The sequence below is a fragment of the Bos mutus genome, chromosome 21 (assembly GCF_027580195.1).
Source record: "Bos mutus isolate GX-2022 chromosome 21, NWIPB_WYAK_1.1, whole genome shotgun sequence".
Classification (NCBI taxonomy): Eukaryota; Metazoa; Chordata; class Mammalia; order Artiodactyla; family Bovidae; genus Bos; species Bos mutus.
In genome coordinates this window covers 12077577-12089704 of record NC_091637.1, presented here as the reverse complement: position 1 = coordinate 12089704, position 12128 = coordinate 12077577, and the positions used below count along the sequence as shown (strand labels likewise).

General features: G+C 39.5%; 1 protein-coding gene across 2 annotated transcripts in view; it reads left to right on the top strand.

Annotated features, from left to right (window-relative positions):
* The window catches only part of MCTP2 (multiple C2 and transmembrane domain containing 2), a 261100-nt gene that overhangs the window by 101523 nt on the left and 147449 nt on the right, over positions 1–12128 (top strand). The window contains exons 7-8 of one of the 2 annotated variants that reach the window (XM_005891571.3): positions 147–258; positions 3554–3589. In XM_005891571.3, coding sequence (XP_005891633.1) covers positions 147–258; positions 3554–3589 — 148 coding nt within the window. Of the gene's footprint in view, positions 1–146; positions 259–3109; positions 3203–3553; positions 3590–12128 lie in introns of those variants that run through there. The other variant, XM_070358172.1, reaches the window with a different exon arrangement.

Sequence of the window (12128 nt, the reverse complement as noted above, 5' to 3'; positions counted from 1 at the left end):
TTATTTTCATTGAATTTGGTGTGTTCTTTAACTTATGTCTTAGACCTACTTAGAGGTGGATTTTTATAATAAGGACCTGATGTATTCTAAGGCAAAAAATACTACCCCAATAAATGCTAATATCATTCATTGCCTTTTGCTTTTAGAACGACTGAGCATATCTTAAAATTGGAAGATCCAAACAGTTTAGAAGATGACATGGGAGTGATCGTATTAAATTTGAACTTAGTAGTAAAACAGTGTGATTTCAAGAGACACGTGAGTCTGACCCTTTTGTTCTTTTTAAAATTCTTCATTGCAATTTTTCTTTGATAATTGGGTTACCAGGTGACTGACATTTTTGTCATTATTTGAGTAGGGGGGAAAATTGCATAGAGACTTAAAGTTATCTATCTGTGATAATGTACAGACTTTCTTTTGGAAATCTGGAAAGAAAAACCCATTAAGGAATGATCTCTGTTCTGGCTAGGGATGTGAATGTATTGCTGTTGTTAAATATGTACACTGCTTATGGTTTACTTGTAACACATGATCCAAAATATCACTTTTACTTAGTGTTACTGTTTCTATTTACCATTTTCTTAAGTACTAGATGACTTAGGCATTATTCAGTTATGAAAAGCAATTTCTAGGATTTAATCGTTGTGCTGTATGTACATTATTAAGGTGATCAATGCATCATTTCCATCTCAACTTTTTTCTTTTAGCTACCACATTTTCTATTGAGAGTCCTTCTGAGGAGATATACATTTTAATATTCTCTGGTCAATTACATGGAAATTTCTAGTTAATGTACAACCTATTAAAGATATCTATAGCATCAGGAAAAAAGCATTGGCTTTTGTGACAATATGATGGGCACTCTGTTTTTAGGAGCAAATATGTGAATATAAACCATAATCTTATTTTATATTTTGGTATTATATGTTACAATTCCAAGAATGAAAATGAGAATGAAAGCATCCTTGATTGTAATTTATTTGAAAGGTATTTTAAAAGCCAATTAAAAGCAGCTACTTGAGAAAGGACTAAGATATCTTGAAATTTAAACTTGAGAATCTGGTATGAAAATCTGAAGCCTGCTTTTAAATTAAGCCTCCAATAATATTTCTTGAATTGAGTCACTGAGGTCAGTGTGGAGAATATTCTTCATTTTGACATCACCTTTGCTGTTGGTTGTAATTTACTTTCATGATGAAAATCATGAGTGATTTACTAGTGAACTTACTGAAGATAGCTTAAAGGAGTTAAAAAACAAACAAACTGCGCAGTGACTTTTCAGTTGCCAGAGGGTCAACTGCACAGTTGTTATTTTTAATTTGAATTCTTTACTTATGAGCATTTACTTGACGATAACTTTGGGAAAGTGATCTCCGTTTATTAATGAAGAAATGGCATGGTTAAAACCTGAGGCCTCAATAGCACTGATATTTTGATGTTAAAATGTCTTACATTGATGTTGAAAATAAATACTTTTCCATCCAACCTAATGATGGAGGGATCTCCTTTAGCTTCTCATAGTTTTGATGGCATTGCCGTTGAATTCACTGTCCGTGTGTCCAGTAGGTGACCAGTTCCATGAGCTGGATGCCAGGTTAAAAGGACATGCCGTGTAGATGAGCATTGTGTTTGCCACATCAGCTGGTATATTCTGAAAATTTCTTACAGATTTAAATGGGGTTTGTAAATTTGGATAAAGACTTCATGAAATGAGCTGCATAATAGCAGCCTGCTTAGTCCACTTGTGGATTTTTCTGTAGTGTATTGGATCATGTTTAGCAATACTACTGGCATTTAAAATATATTGAAATATTGCCAAAATTTGGAGTTTTTAAAGAGAGCCATTTCAGTTAAAGTTTATTTCAAATTGCAGAGCTTTAGAGTCAAGCTGATAAAAACCGTAACATGTGCAAAATGTCTGTGAATTGACCCTCGGGGCCAGGGCATGTGGGCATGGTGCAGTTAGAAGGTGAGACGCCGGCTGGAGCACTGACCGGCCTGCCTTCTGTCTCTCTCTCTTGACAAAGTTGGATTAGAGTTGCAGTCATGGGCTCTGTCATCTGACTGCGTGGGTTTGAATCCCAACTCCCCTGTTTTTAGTTTTAAGAAGTTAAGTGATCAGGTCAGATTCACAGAATTGCTTAACCTCTCTCAGCTACAAGTTCCTCATGTGTGAAATAGGGATTAAAAAAAATCTATTTTATAGTTTTGTGAAGATCACGATGACTAAAAATAGTGCCTAGCATGGAGCAGACACTTGATATAAGGTAGTGTTAGTATTATAGTGAGCAAACAGTGGTACTCATTTTCCATTAATTTTCTTATCTATTTTTTAGTCTTTGGGGATATAAAAATCAAATGAATTATATTTCAAAGGGCTGTTTAGAAATAGCCATGTGTATTTACAAGATAGTGATTAGTTTTAGTGCTTGTTCTGGGTGAAAATATTTGTCCACATGTTGTTGGAAAAATACAAAAAGAACTGATTTTAACACCCAGGTTAGAGTGTCTATAACTCTGGGTCACATGCCGAGTGGCTGAGCTCACAGTGTCACCAGAGGCAGTGTTTTTACTGAAGAATATTTTCAAGACATTTCTGTACCAGCATTTCTAGGTGTGGGTCCCTGGAATATAAGTGAACTTCCCCCAAAGATGATTTGTCTTCTCGTTTGTAATTTATTGGGGAGATGTATTGACAAAGCAGATAGGTTATTTGCCTAAAGGTATTTTTTTTCCTTAATCATAATAGTTACTATGAGCTGCTCAATTAGATTCATAATTGAGTTATAATCTGCCAAATTTATCCAGTTAGCTGGTTAACCAGCCAGAATAGAGCTTCGCAGGACTGGCCGGTGACAGGGGTAATGAGGGATTTTGTTAGGAGAGAACTTTAATTATGGACAGAATTCAGCAGCCTTAGCTTGACAAATGAAAGATCAAAAAGAGAACAGTGGTGAGGTTACCGGCTGTTCAGAATATTTTTTTTCCTTCCCTCCCTCACTGCTGCATTAGCTTGTTTTTCTTAACTGTGCAGGAATGACTCCCATTGTTTTTCCTATTATTTTGAACATTGAGATTTACTCAGCAGAGGGAAATGGAATGATTTTTTTTTTCCTGATCTAAGACTACAGAAACTTAAACATGAACTAACTTTGTCCATGAACTTCTTAAACATTTTCATAATGCTCTCTGAATATTTCAGGTAAGAGAAATCTGCCTTTCCACTTTGCTTTTAGAGGCAAAACTATAGTGTTTTCAGGCAAATAAAAACATAAATGTGTCTTGTAAGGACTGAATAGTGTTATGTGTCCTTTTCTGTTAACTTTTGAATTCAGTGAGAAAATGGTGTAACACAAGCATGGAAATGTGGTTTTCCTAGGTTTCTAACCATCTTCTTGTTCTGTGTGTTTTCTCTAACCTCAGAATGTGGGTGTCAGTTGTTTGAATGCAGTCTGCACCATCTAACTAGCATAATAACATGGTCATGTTGTTAACAGCTCCATTTCTCTCTTTTATTTTGCCGTTTTCACCATCCAATGGACGCAATCCTTAGCGTTGGTCAAATCGGAAGCGGTTAAGTGCCAGCAAGGTAAATATAGCTGTTTTCTTTCTTTTCATCATGTGGTTCCTCTTTGTAGCAAAGACAAATGTAGACATGAATGATACTATCCAACCTTTCCATGTAAAGGCTTTTGTTCCCTCTGACTGCTGATATGAATAAAAAGGAAACACACGCTCTTTTAAATTTCATTTAATAACAGCATAGCCAGATGTTAGACTTAGCTTGTTTCAGAGGTGAACTTTTATATGTGCTGGCCATGTTAGAATGTTACACTTCAGGATGGGGGACACATGTACACTGCTGATTCATGTCAATGTATGGCAAAAACCACAATATTGTAGAGTAATTAGCCTCCAATTAAAGAAATAAATTAAAAAAAAGAATGTTACACTTCATTAAGCTTGAATTATTTGTAGTTGCAGTGTAGTTAGACTTAGTCCTTTAGAAAGTTATTTACCATTAGGTAGAAGCTAATTTTGGTACTATAAAGGCAATGAAAAGATTGAGAGGAATATGTGGTATATTTTATAAATCTTTTTTATGCTATTTCTATTTTACCATTTATTTGTTTATTTTTGTGAGTGTTTCTTTAAAGACTTCTCTATGAAAAATAATTGTGTGCAATTGAAGATAGGGATGTGTTATCAATTCATCAGGTTCTGAAGGTAACACATTGTCACTGAAGTGACTAAATGTCAAAATTCATGTAATGTAAACAAATCCTAAAAAACTCTGTATAACTTCCTTCAGCTCTGCTACTTCCAGAAGAGGAATAATCAAGATGCAGGTGCCCGTGATGGGCCTGTGTGTTAGGGGAGGGTGCATGGGCAAGCTCTGTATATGCATTTATTTATACACACACACCTGTACACAGATGTATACCACTTCTCATTTCTAACCTGTAGTTGTTTACTTCTCTGTAAAATAAGGAGATTGAAACAAAGATTTTGTGCATTACAAGAGCATGTGTATGTAACAGAGAGAGAGAGAGATCCGTAACCTGAGTAGTCATTTAGGAAGGCAAACTTTCTAAGCCTTGCTTTTTAAAATCCAGAGGAATCAAAGTTCTGACTCTTCCTAAAATGTATATCCTTTGCATTTTGGGAGCCCTTTAAAAATAACCAGGCTAAGCTTTTTTTCTTTTTTTTTTTTTTTTTAATTTAGCTTTGTTTTAATCCTACCTGTTCACTGGGTTTTCAGAACTCTGGTTCTTTTTAGACATAAAATTAAGAGGCAATAAATAATCATGTGAAGCCATCTCAAAAATCCCTCCAACTTTTGTCTTACTCCTTTATAGTCACTAGAGGGTAGGAGAACATCATTCTCCCCGCAGAAGGGAGCTGGCTCTCCCTCTTGCGTATTAAGCGTTGCTGTAACCATCCAGAGCAGTAAAGTTTCCCAGCATGCTCCGGCGAAACCTGACAAAGCAGTATTTTCTCGTTTATTGATTCTGCTGCTGCACTAAAACACTGGTACTGTACATCAATAACCATCTTTAGTTAGGGAGCTCCGGCCTGTGGAAGAGCGCTGGCAGTTTGTGGAAGAACATAAAGGCTAGAAAGAAAAATTGTGAGCTTGGGGAATATTGGAGTCCAGGGAGGACAGGAGAGGTTAGGAAGAATGGCCCAAGGAATGAAGAGGGGAGAAAAAATGTTGCCGGCAAGGATAAAGATATCAAAACTCTGAAAGGAACAGAGGATCCTGGAGAGCAGTATTTATGTCTGTGCTGCGAAGTGGCGTCTTACCACTGCGCTGTTGTCTTCTTCTTTCCCTCTCATTGTAGTTTCTAGAATTTTGACTTCAGGGCGCTGGGCTCAGAGACTTAATAAATGCCTGCGCCTGGTACACAGTGTTTTGTAAAACCTTTGATGAATAGAGGTCACCGAAAGCTACTTATGATCATGGGTGAGAGATACAATTTATGGATTGGTGCAGAATTTCAATTGTTAGGGTGACTTTTTGCTACTTAGAGTCTGCAGTTATAGAGGGAAAAGTGAGATAACTTCTCATTTAGCTCATAAAAGTGAGTCACAGGGAAAATCTATAGTCTCTGTGATTAACTCTCTGTAAAAGTAGTTAAAATACCCTGATCAGTCTCTCTTGGTAGTTTTAAACTATAAACTGCTTTTTTTAGGATTTCCATTTAAAAATTAGAAAGCAGAAATTTAACATAAAGAAGATTATTTAATGTGAGTGTATAAAATTTTGCTAGTTCTAAGTGATGCATTACCTATAAAATGTCATTGACTCTTTCACCTCAATCTTACTCTTATAATAACTTTATTTAAATAACTGCTTCTTAAACTCATAAGTTTATAATTTTGCATCACCCAGAGTGGCAGTCTTTATGGACTGTCTTCTAAAGCGTTTCATATATATGTATATGTATATATATATGTGTATATATATATATATTATGTATTTTGGCTGCAGCAAGCGGCTTGTGGGCTTCGTTCCCTGACCAGGGATTGAGTCCTACCCACTGGAATACCAAGGACTACCCCGTTTCCTGGGTTTTGTTACTGACCTTGGTTTTAATACAGTGAATACGTAGAGATTGCCTACGTATTCACTGTAAAACTACGTGAAAGTAGTTTTAGCTTTCATGCAAAAGCCTTTGTTTACCTTCAAGTGAGCATTTTAAAGAGAGAGCTGAAAATCTGATCTAAAAGGGCCTGAATCAGATACCTGCTTCTTTTCAGACATTTCCTTTGCATAATCATTTCTGTGAATAGATCTATTTCCATACCTTCCTCCTCTCTAATGTATATCACAGTTACAGAGCTAGAAAATTAATAGCAGTTACTTCTCTTGTGTCAAATAGTCTAATGGGATAGAAACATGACGATAAAAAGTGAAATTGGTAGGTCACTGATGTCTTCAGCAAATCTGCAGCTGTACACACCCCTCTTTGATTTGGGACAGTATTATGGGTGACCATGTGCCTTTTGAGTTACGGGTTTTCTTTATTTTAGATAATTTGCACCACATGTTTGTTGTCATATGGCTCCTCTTTTGACCTATTGTTTCATGCAGTTATATGACAGCCATTTCAGGTAAAAGACACCCTGTGTAGGGCAACATTTTTTTCGGTGTGACGTTAGTTGATTAGTGGTTCCACCGTTTGCTGTGTTTGGCTTCATGTTCGTTTAGCAAGGTTCCTGCGTTGTCACAGAGGCTGAGCACTACAGGGACAGCATTTTCCTGTCCCTCTGCCAGGGAGCCTCTGACTGGCTGAGAGGGAGGGGCAGGATGCTGCAGGGGGGACGAGGGAGAAGTCAGGGTCTTTCTCCCCTTTCTCTGATTCATGTGGTGTCTGTCTTTGCCCCCTCCACTAGCCAGTCCTGCTGTGGTTTCTGCTTCTCCCAGGTACCTCTGACCCAAGCATTTATTCTTTTTCTCTCTGTAGCTCAGGGATCACTGAATTGCAGCCTGAGTGCAAAATCCAACCCTGTATCTGCTTCTGCAAATACAATTTGATTGGAATGTTGTCGTGCTCATGGGTGTGTGCACTGCCCCTGGCTGGCAGGGCGGAGCAGAGTACTTGGGACAGAGCCTAATTCTTACTACCTGAAACTTTACAGAAAATTGCACCACGCCTGCACCGCGCCCCCCCCCCCAAAAAAAGACGCAGGCCTGAAAGTGCTGGCCACTTCCTGCTGTTGCTAACCTTAGCTTTTCTTCATATGTTCTATTTGGCATCCCAGCATTGTATTATATTCTGTTATGTTAGATTATATTAAATATATTGTGTGCTCAGTCACTCAGATGTGTCAGACTCTTCTGTGACCCCATGGACTATAGCCTGTCCATGAAATTCTCCAGGCAAGAATACTGGAGTGTGTAGCCCTTCCCTTCTCCAGGAGATCTTCCCAACCCAGGGATCGAACCCAGGTCTCTTGCATTTGCAGACAGATTTTTGGCTGTCTAAGCCACCGGGGAAGTTGGGGAAACTTAAATTGAAAGAGGACAGTCAAAGAATTTGGAAAGAAGATTGTTCAGTCTGTCTGCCTGTCTATCTATACACCCGTCTGTCTGTCTGTCCTGATGTGCTTGGTGAGCAGAGCCCAGGTGAGAACTGGAAGGAAGTTCTGATGGTTGTTTCGTCTGTCATATAGTTTTGAGTTGAGAAGAAGCTGCTTCAAGTGGAAGAAATGCCTCTTCTCCACCTTAGAGGTAAATGCCTTCTGTCACTGCACCTCTTTCTCTACTTGAACTCATTTCACTATTGGTGAAATGAGTTATTTCACCAATTTCACCCTTATTACACTATTGGTCCTGGAAGTAGTACAAGCAAAACCCTTTGCAAGAAGTGTGGTCTGTTTGTGGAACCAAAATGAGAGTATCATGCCTGGACTGCTTCCCCAATTAATAGAGTGCTTTTTGTTCTGTTGTTTTTTATTTTCACACATTATTCACTGAACTCAAATGCCTATCCATAGTATCACCTTTTACTGTTTTGTTTTCTTGGTTAAATTTAAAGGATTGGAGGATGGTATATCCCAAACAGCCATATATATTCATGTATCTGTTTATTTCTATCTTCCTATCTAATATATCTGCCTATTTTTTAATCTATCTATATGCCTATCTATCCCTTATCTACCTACTTATTATCTCCCTCTCCATCTAGAAGTAACACTGCTGAATATCTTAACCTTGATGTTTCTGCTGCATTGTTATGAAGTCTAGGCCAGCATTATCCTAGACAGAATAGTTTCTAGAGGTCTTCCTCATTTCTGGGGGCCTCAGTCATGCTCAGCTAAGGCCATGAATTTATTAGAATCCTCAAACCTGGTGTATCTCCAGCCCAGAAGAATAGAGCCACTTTTCACAAATCTGTCATCTCAGTGACATTAGAATCACTTTTGTCCAAAACCCTCTCACTGAGCACATACTGTATTGGCAGGAATGCCGTCCTGAGACTTCAGAGACTAGTAAGACTTGGACATCATAGCTGATGCAGTATTCGAGAGATGGAGCAGTGGAAACACTGACAGACTATTTTCTTAGGCCCCCAAATAACTGCAGATGGTGACTGCAGCCATGAAATTAAAAAATGCTTGCTCCTTGGAAGAAAAGCTATGATCAACCTTGACAGCATATTAAAAAACAATGACATTACTTTGCCAACAAAGATCCATCTAGTCAAGGTTATGATTTTTCCAGTAGTCATGTATGGATGTGAGAGTTGGACCATAAAGAAAGCTGAGCACTGAAGAATTGATGCTTTTCTACTGTGATGTTGGACAAGACTCTTGAGAGTCCCTTGGACTGCAAGGGGATCCAACCAGTCCATCCTAAAGGAGATCAGTCCTGAATATTCATTGGAAGGACTGATGCTGAAGCCGAACCTCCAATACTTTGGCCACCTGATGTGAAGAACTGACTCACTGGAAAAGACCCTGATGCTGGCACAATTAAAGGCAGGAAGAGAAGGGGATGACAGAGGATGAGATGGTTGAGTGGCATCACTGACTCGATGGACATGAGTTTGAGCAAGCTCTGGGAGTTGGTGATGGAGAGGGAGGCCTGGTGTGCTGCAGTCAATAGGATCGCAACGACTGAGCAACTGAACTGAATTGAACTGATCTGATTAGGAGAGCTGAGAGTAGAGAGGTGGGGTATTCAGAGACTAGACCCTTATCTTGACCTTGCAGGTGGGTGGGGTGGGTTGAAGGCTAGAGAACTGAGTGAAAGGAGACAGGAGTGAATCTCACCAAGTGAGGAGGAGGAGGAAGTTCATTGAGACGTGACGCTCACAAAATAATGTGTGTGGCAAGCACTCCAGACTCTGTGTTGGCTCCAAAGTTGAGCTCTCTCAACCAGCAGCATCAGTAGAAATCGTTTGAATGCAGATATTTCTGGGCCTCCATCTCAGGCCTCTCAGATCAGAAACTCTGGAAACAGGACCCAGCCACCTATTAGTGAGCCTTCTGGGTGACCTGGAAGCATATTTATGTTTGAGAACCACTGGTGTGGACTAGGGGGTGGCGTGGGATGCTGGGAAAATAGGAGGTGAAGCCAGGCATGTCAGAGGGGCAGGCCTTGTAGAACTGCAGGGAGCGCTGCTGGATTTTAGATTCCCGGGGTTAGAGTGAGGCAGGCAAGGTGCCTGGGATAAAACGTGAGACGGCTCTGGGGCCAGCCCTGCCCTCACAGAAGCCTGAGCATGAACACCTCCTTGAATGTTTCATCCTGAACGCCTCTCTCGCCTCACTAGTCCTAGTCCTGCTTAGGGGTCCCCTTGACCTATTTTAAGTGAAGGAGAGCCATAGAAATACAGACTACAGGAGTTAAGGCCTGCAAATCAAGAAATAACAAAGGCCTACTCCAGAGCACAGGGAACTCTGCTCACTCTTATGTGGCAGGCTGGATGGGACGGGAGTTTAGGGGAGAATGGATACATGTATATGTATAACTGAGTCCCTTTGCTGTCCACCTGAAACCATCACAACATTGTTAATTGGCTATATTCCAATATAAAATGAAAAGATAAAAAAAAAGAAATACTAGTTGATGATTATCGCAGATGAACCAACCATTTAATTTTGAGCTTCCTAGAGGTCAGGGTGAAAAGGGAAATCTTATTTACTCACATGGCTGTCATCTTTTTCCTCCTTGGTCCAGAACCCTGAGGGTCATTGGGTATTTATAGACTTTATCAATTTTTTAAAAATCTTCTCATAATCTAATTTTTAACTTCAAACATCGAGTGAGGATAGTCCCTCTTAATTAAAAAATAATGTAATCGTTTAATATCTTTGCACACACAGATTATTCATCTCCTTGGAACTATGATATAGTTTTCATCTGTAAATATGTCTCATCTTCCATGTCCATGCCTCTGTGGGAAATTTAAAAGGCTTGCTTTATATCCCATCCAAAAATTTGTTTGTCATTCTAGGAGAATTTATGCCTCCAGGGTTCTCTTCAAATATTACAAGGAACTGCCAAGTAGGAGCTTTCTGGAAGCCTGTTGCATGAGTATATGGATCTTCTCATGTCATGCTATAAAAGCTGTTGACAATGAGCAGTAGTTTTACATGTTGAAAAAGCTTGAAAGGAATATTTCATGGAAAGCTTTTATAGACTGCGTCTTCTCCCTTCGTTTTTCTAAGCATTGACAATATAGTTGGAATCTTGCTTTACTCTTCAATTTGCTTACAAAGTTAGTTCATTTTTGTTTATGCATTTGTCTCCATTGACTCTCTACTTCCTCACAGTGACTCAGGAAAGATAATTAATGAGAATCAGAATAAGATGTATTGGCAACATGGGGACACGTATTTTTAAATTTCCATCACTGAGATGATCTAAAAAGTACCCGTACAGTAATTGGTGCCACTAAGGTAGGCCTACTGGGAAAACCTTGTAAAAACGTTTTTTTCAGTGGCCCTAATTTTAATTTTACTTTTTAAAAATGTTTTGATATTTTTTGCCACCCAAGGGAATGCTTTGAATTGTTACCAATCAATGGTATTGATTGGCATAGTTAATTATGAATGGTGGTATCACTAGAGAAAGAAGTGGCTACCTACTCCAGTATTCTTGCCTAGAAAATCCCATGGACAGAGGAGGCTGGTGGGCTACAGTCCATAGGATTGCAAAGAGTCAGACGTGACTTAATGACTAAACAACAGCAATCACTGACTATCACATTGCTTCTGATGACTGTAGGTGTTTCCCTGCTCCTGGACTCTGTGCCTCCCTGTCAGGATCCTTCTTTATACCTGACTTTCTGCTGTTCTTCCTGGCTTGGGATGGACAGACACATCAAGCTGTTATGTCCACCATCCTAGGGTTTCCTCTGTAACCATGCTGAGTAGTTGTCCTGGAACCCACTTTGCCATCTTCACAGCATGCTGCTTGGCCAGAATCCTCCAATAATGTATGTTTGCCAGTGTGTAATCCTTTTTTTTTTTTATTTCCCTGGAAGGCAAGTCTATTCACTGTTTTCTTCTTTTGGGCTCTGCTTGGTCATCATTGCTATGCATGGGCTTTCTCTAGCTGCGATGACCGGAGGCTCGTCTCTAGTTGAGGTGCACGGCCTTCACATTGCAGTGGCTTCTCATCTTGGGAGTACGGCTTGAGGGTGAGCAGTCTTCAGTAGCTGTGGCACATGGGCTTAGTTGCCCCAAGCATGTGGCATCTCTCCAGTCCAGGGATGGAACCCCCATCCCCTGCATTGACAGGTGGATTCTTAACCACTGGACCACCAGGAAAGCCCCATCCACTGTTCGGAGAGTCTATTCCTAGATCAGAAACTCCTGAGAATTCTCCACCTACTGGTAGTGAGCAGAAAAGCCCCACAGCCTGTACCTTCCATCTTTCTCCCTTTCTCCTTTCCCTTCCTGTGAAATTTTCATGATCTGGGAGTAAATCAATGTTTTGGAATCTGTTTCATTTTTTACAAAAGTTAGTATGTTTCTAAGTTAAATATCCCAACTTGTTTTCCCTTAGTCATAACTAAGTTGCATGTTTCAGGAAAGAGTCACTCTTTCTGGGAGTAGGTTTGCCAGGGGTGGGGGCCATGGAAGAGAGCCGATGAATGAATCCATATAGA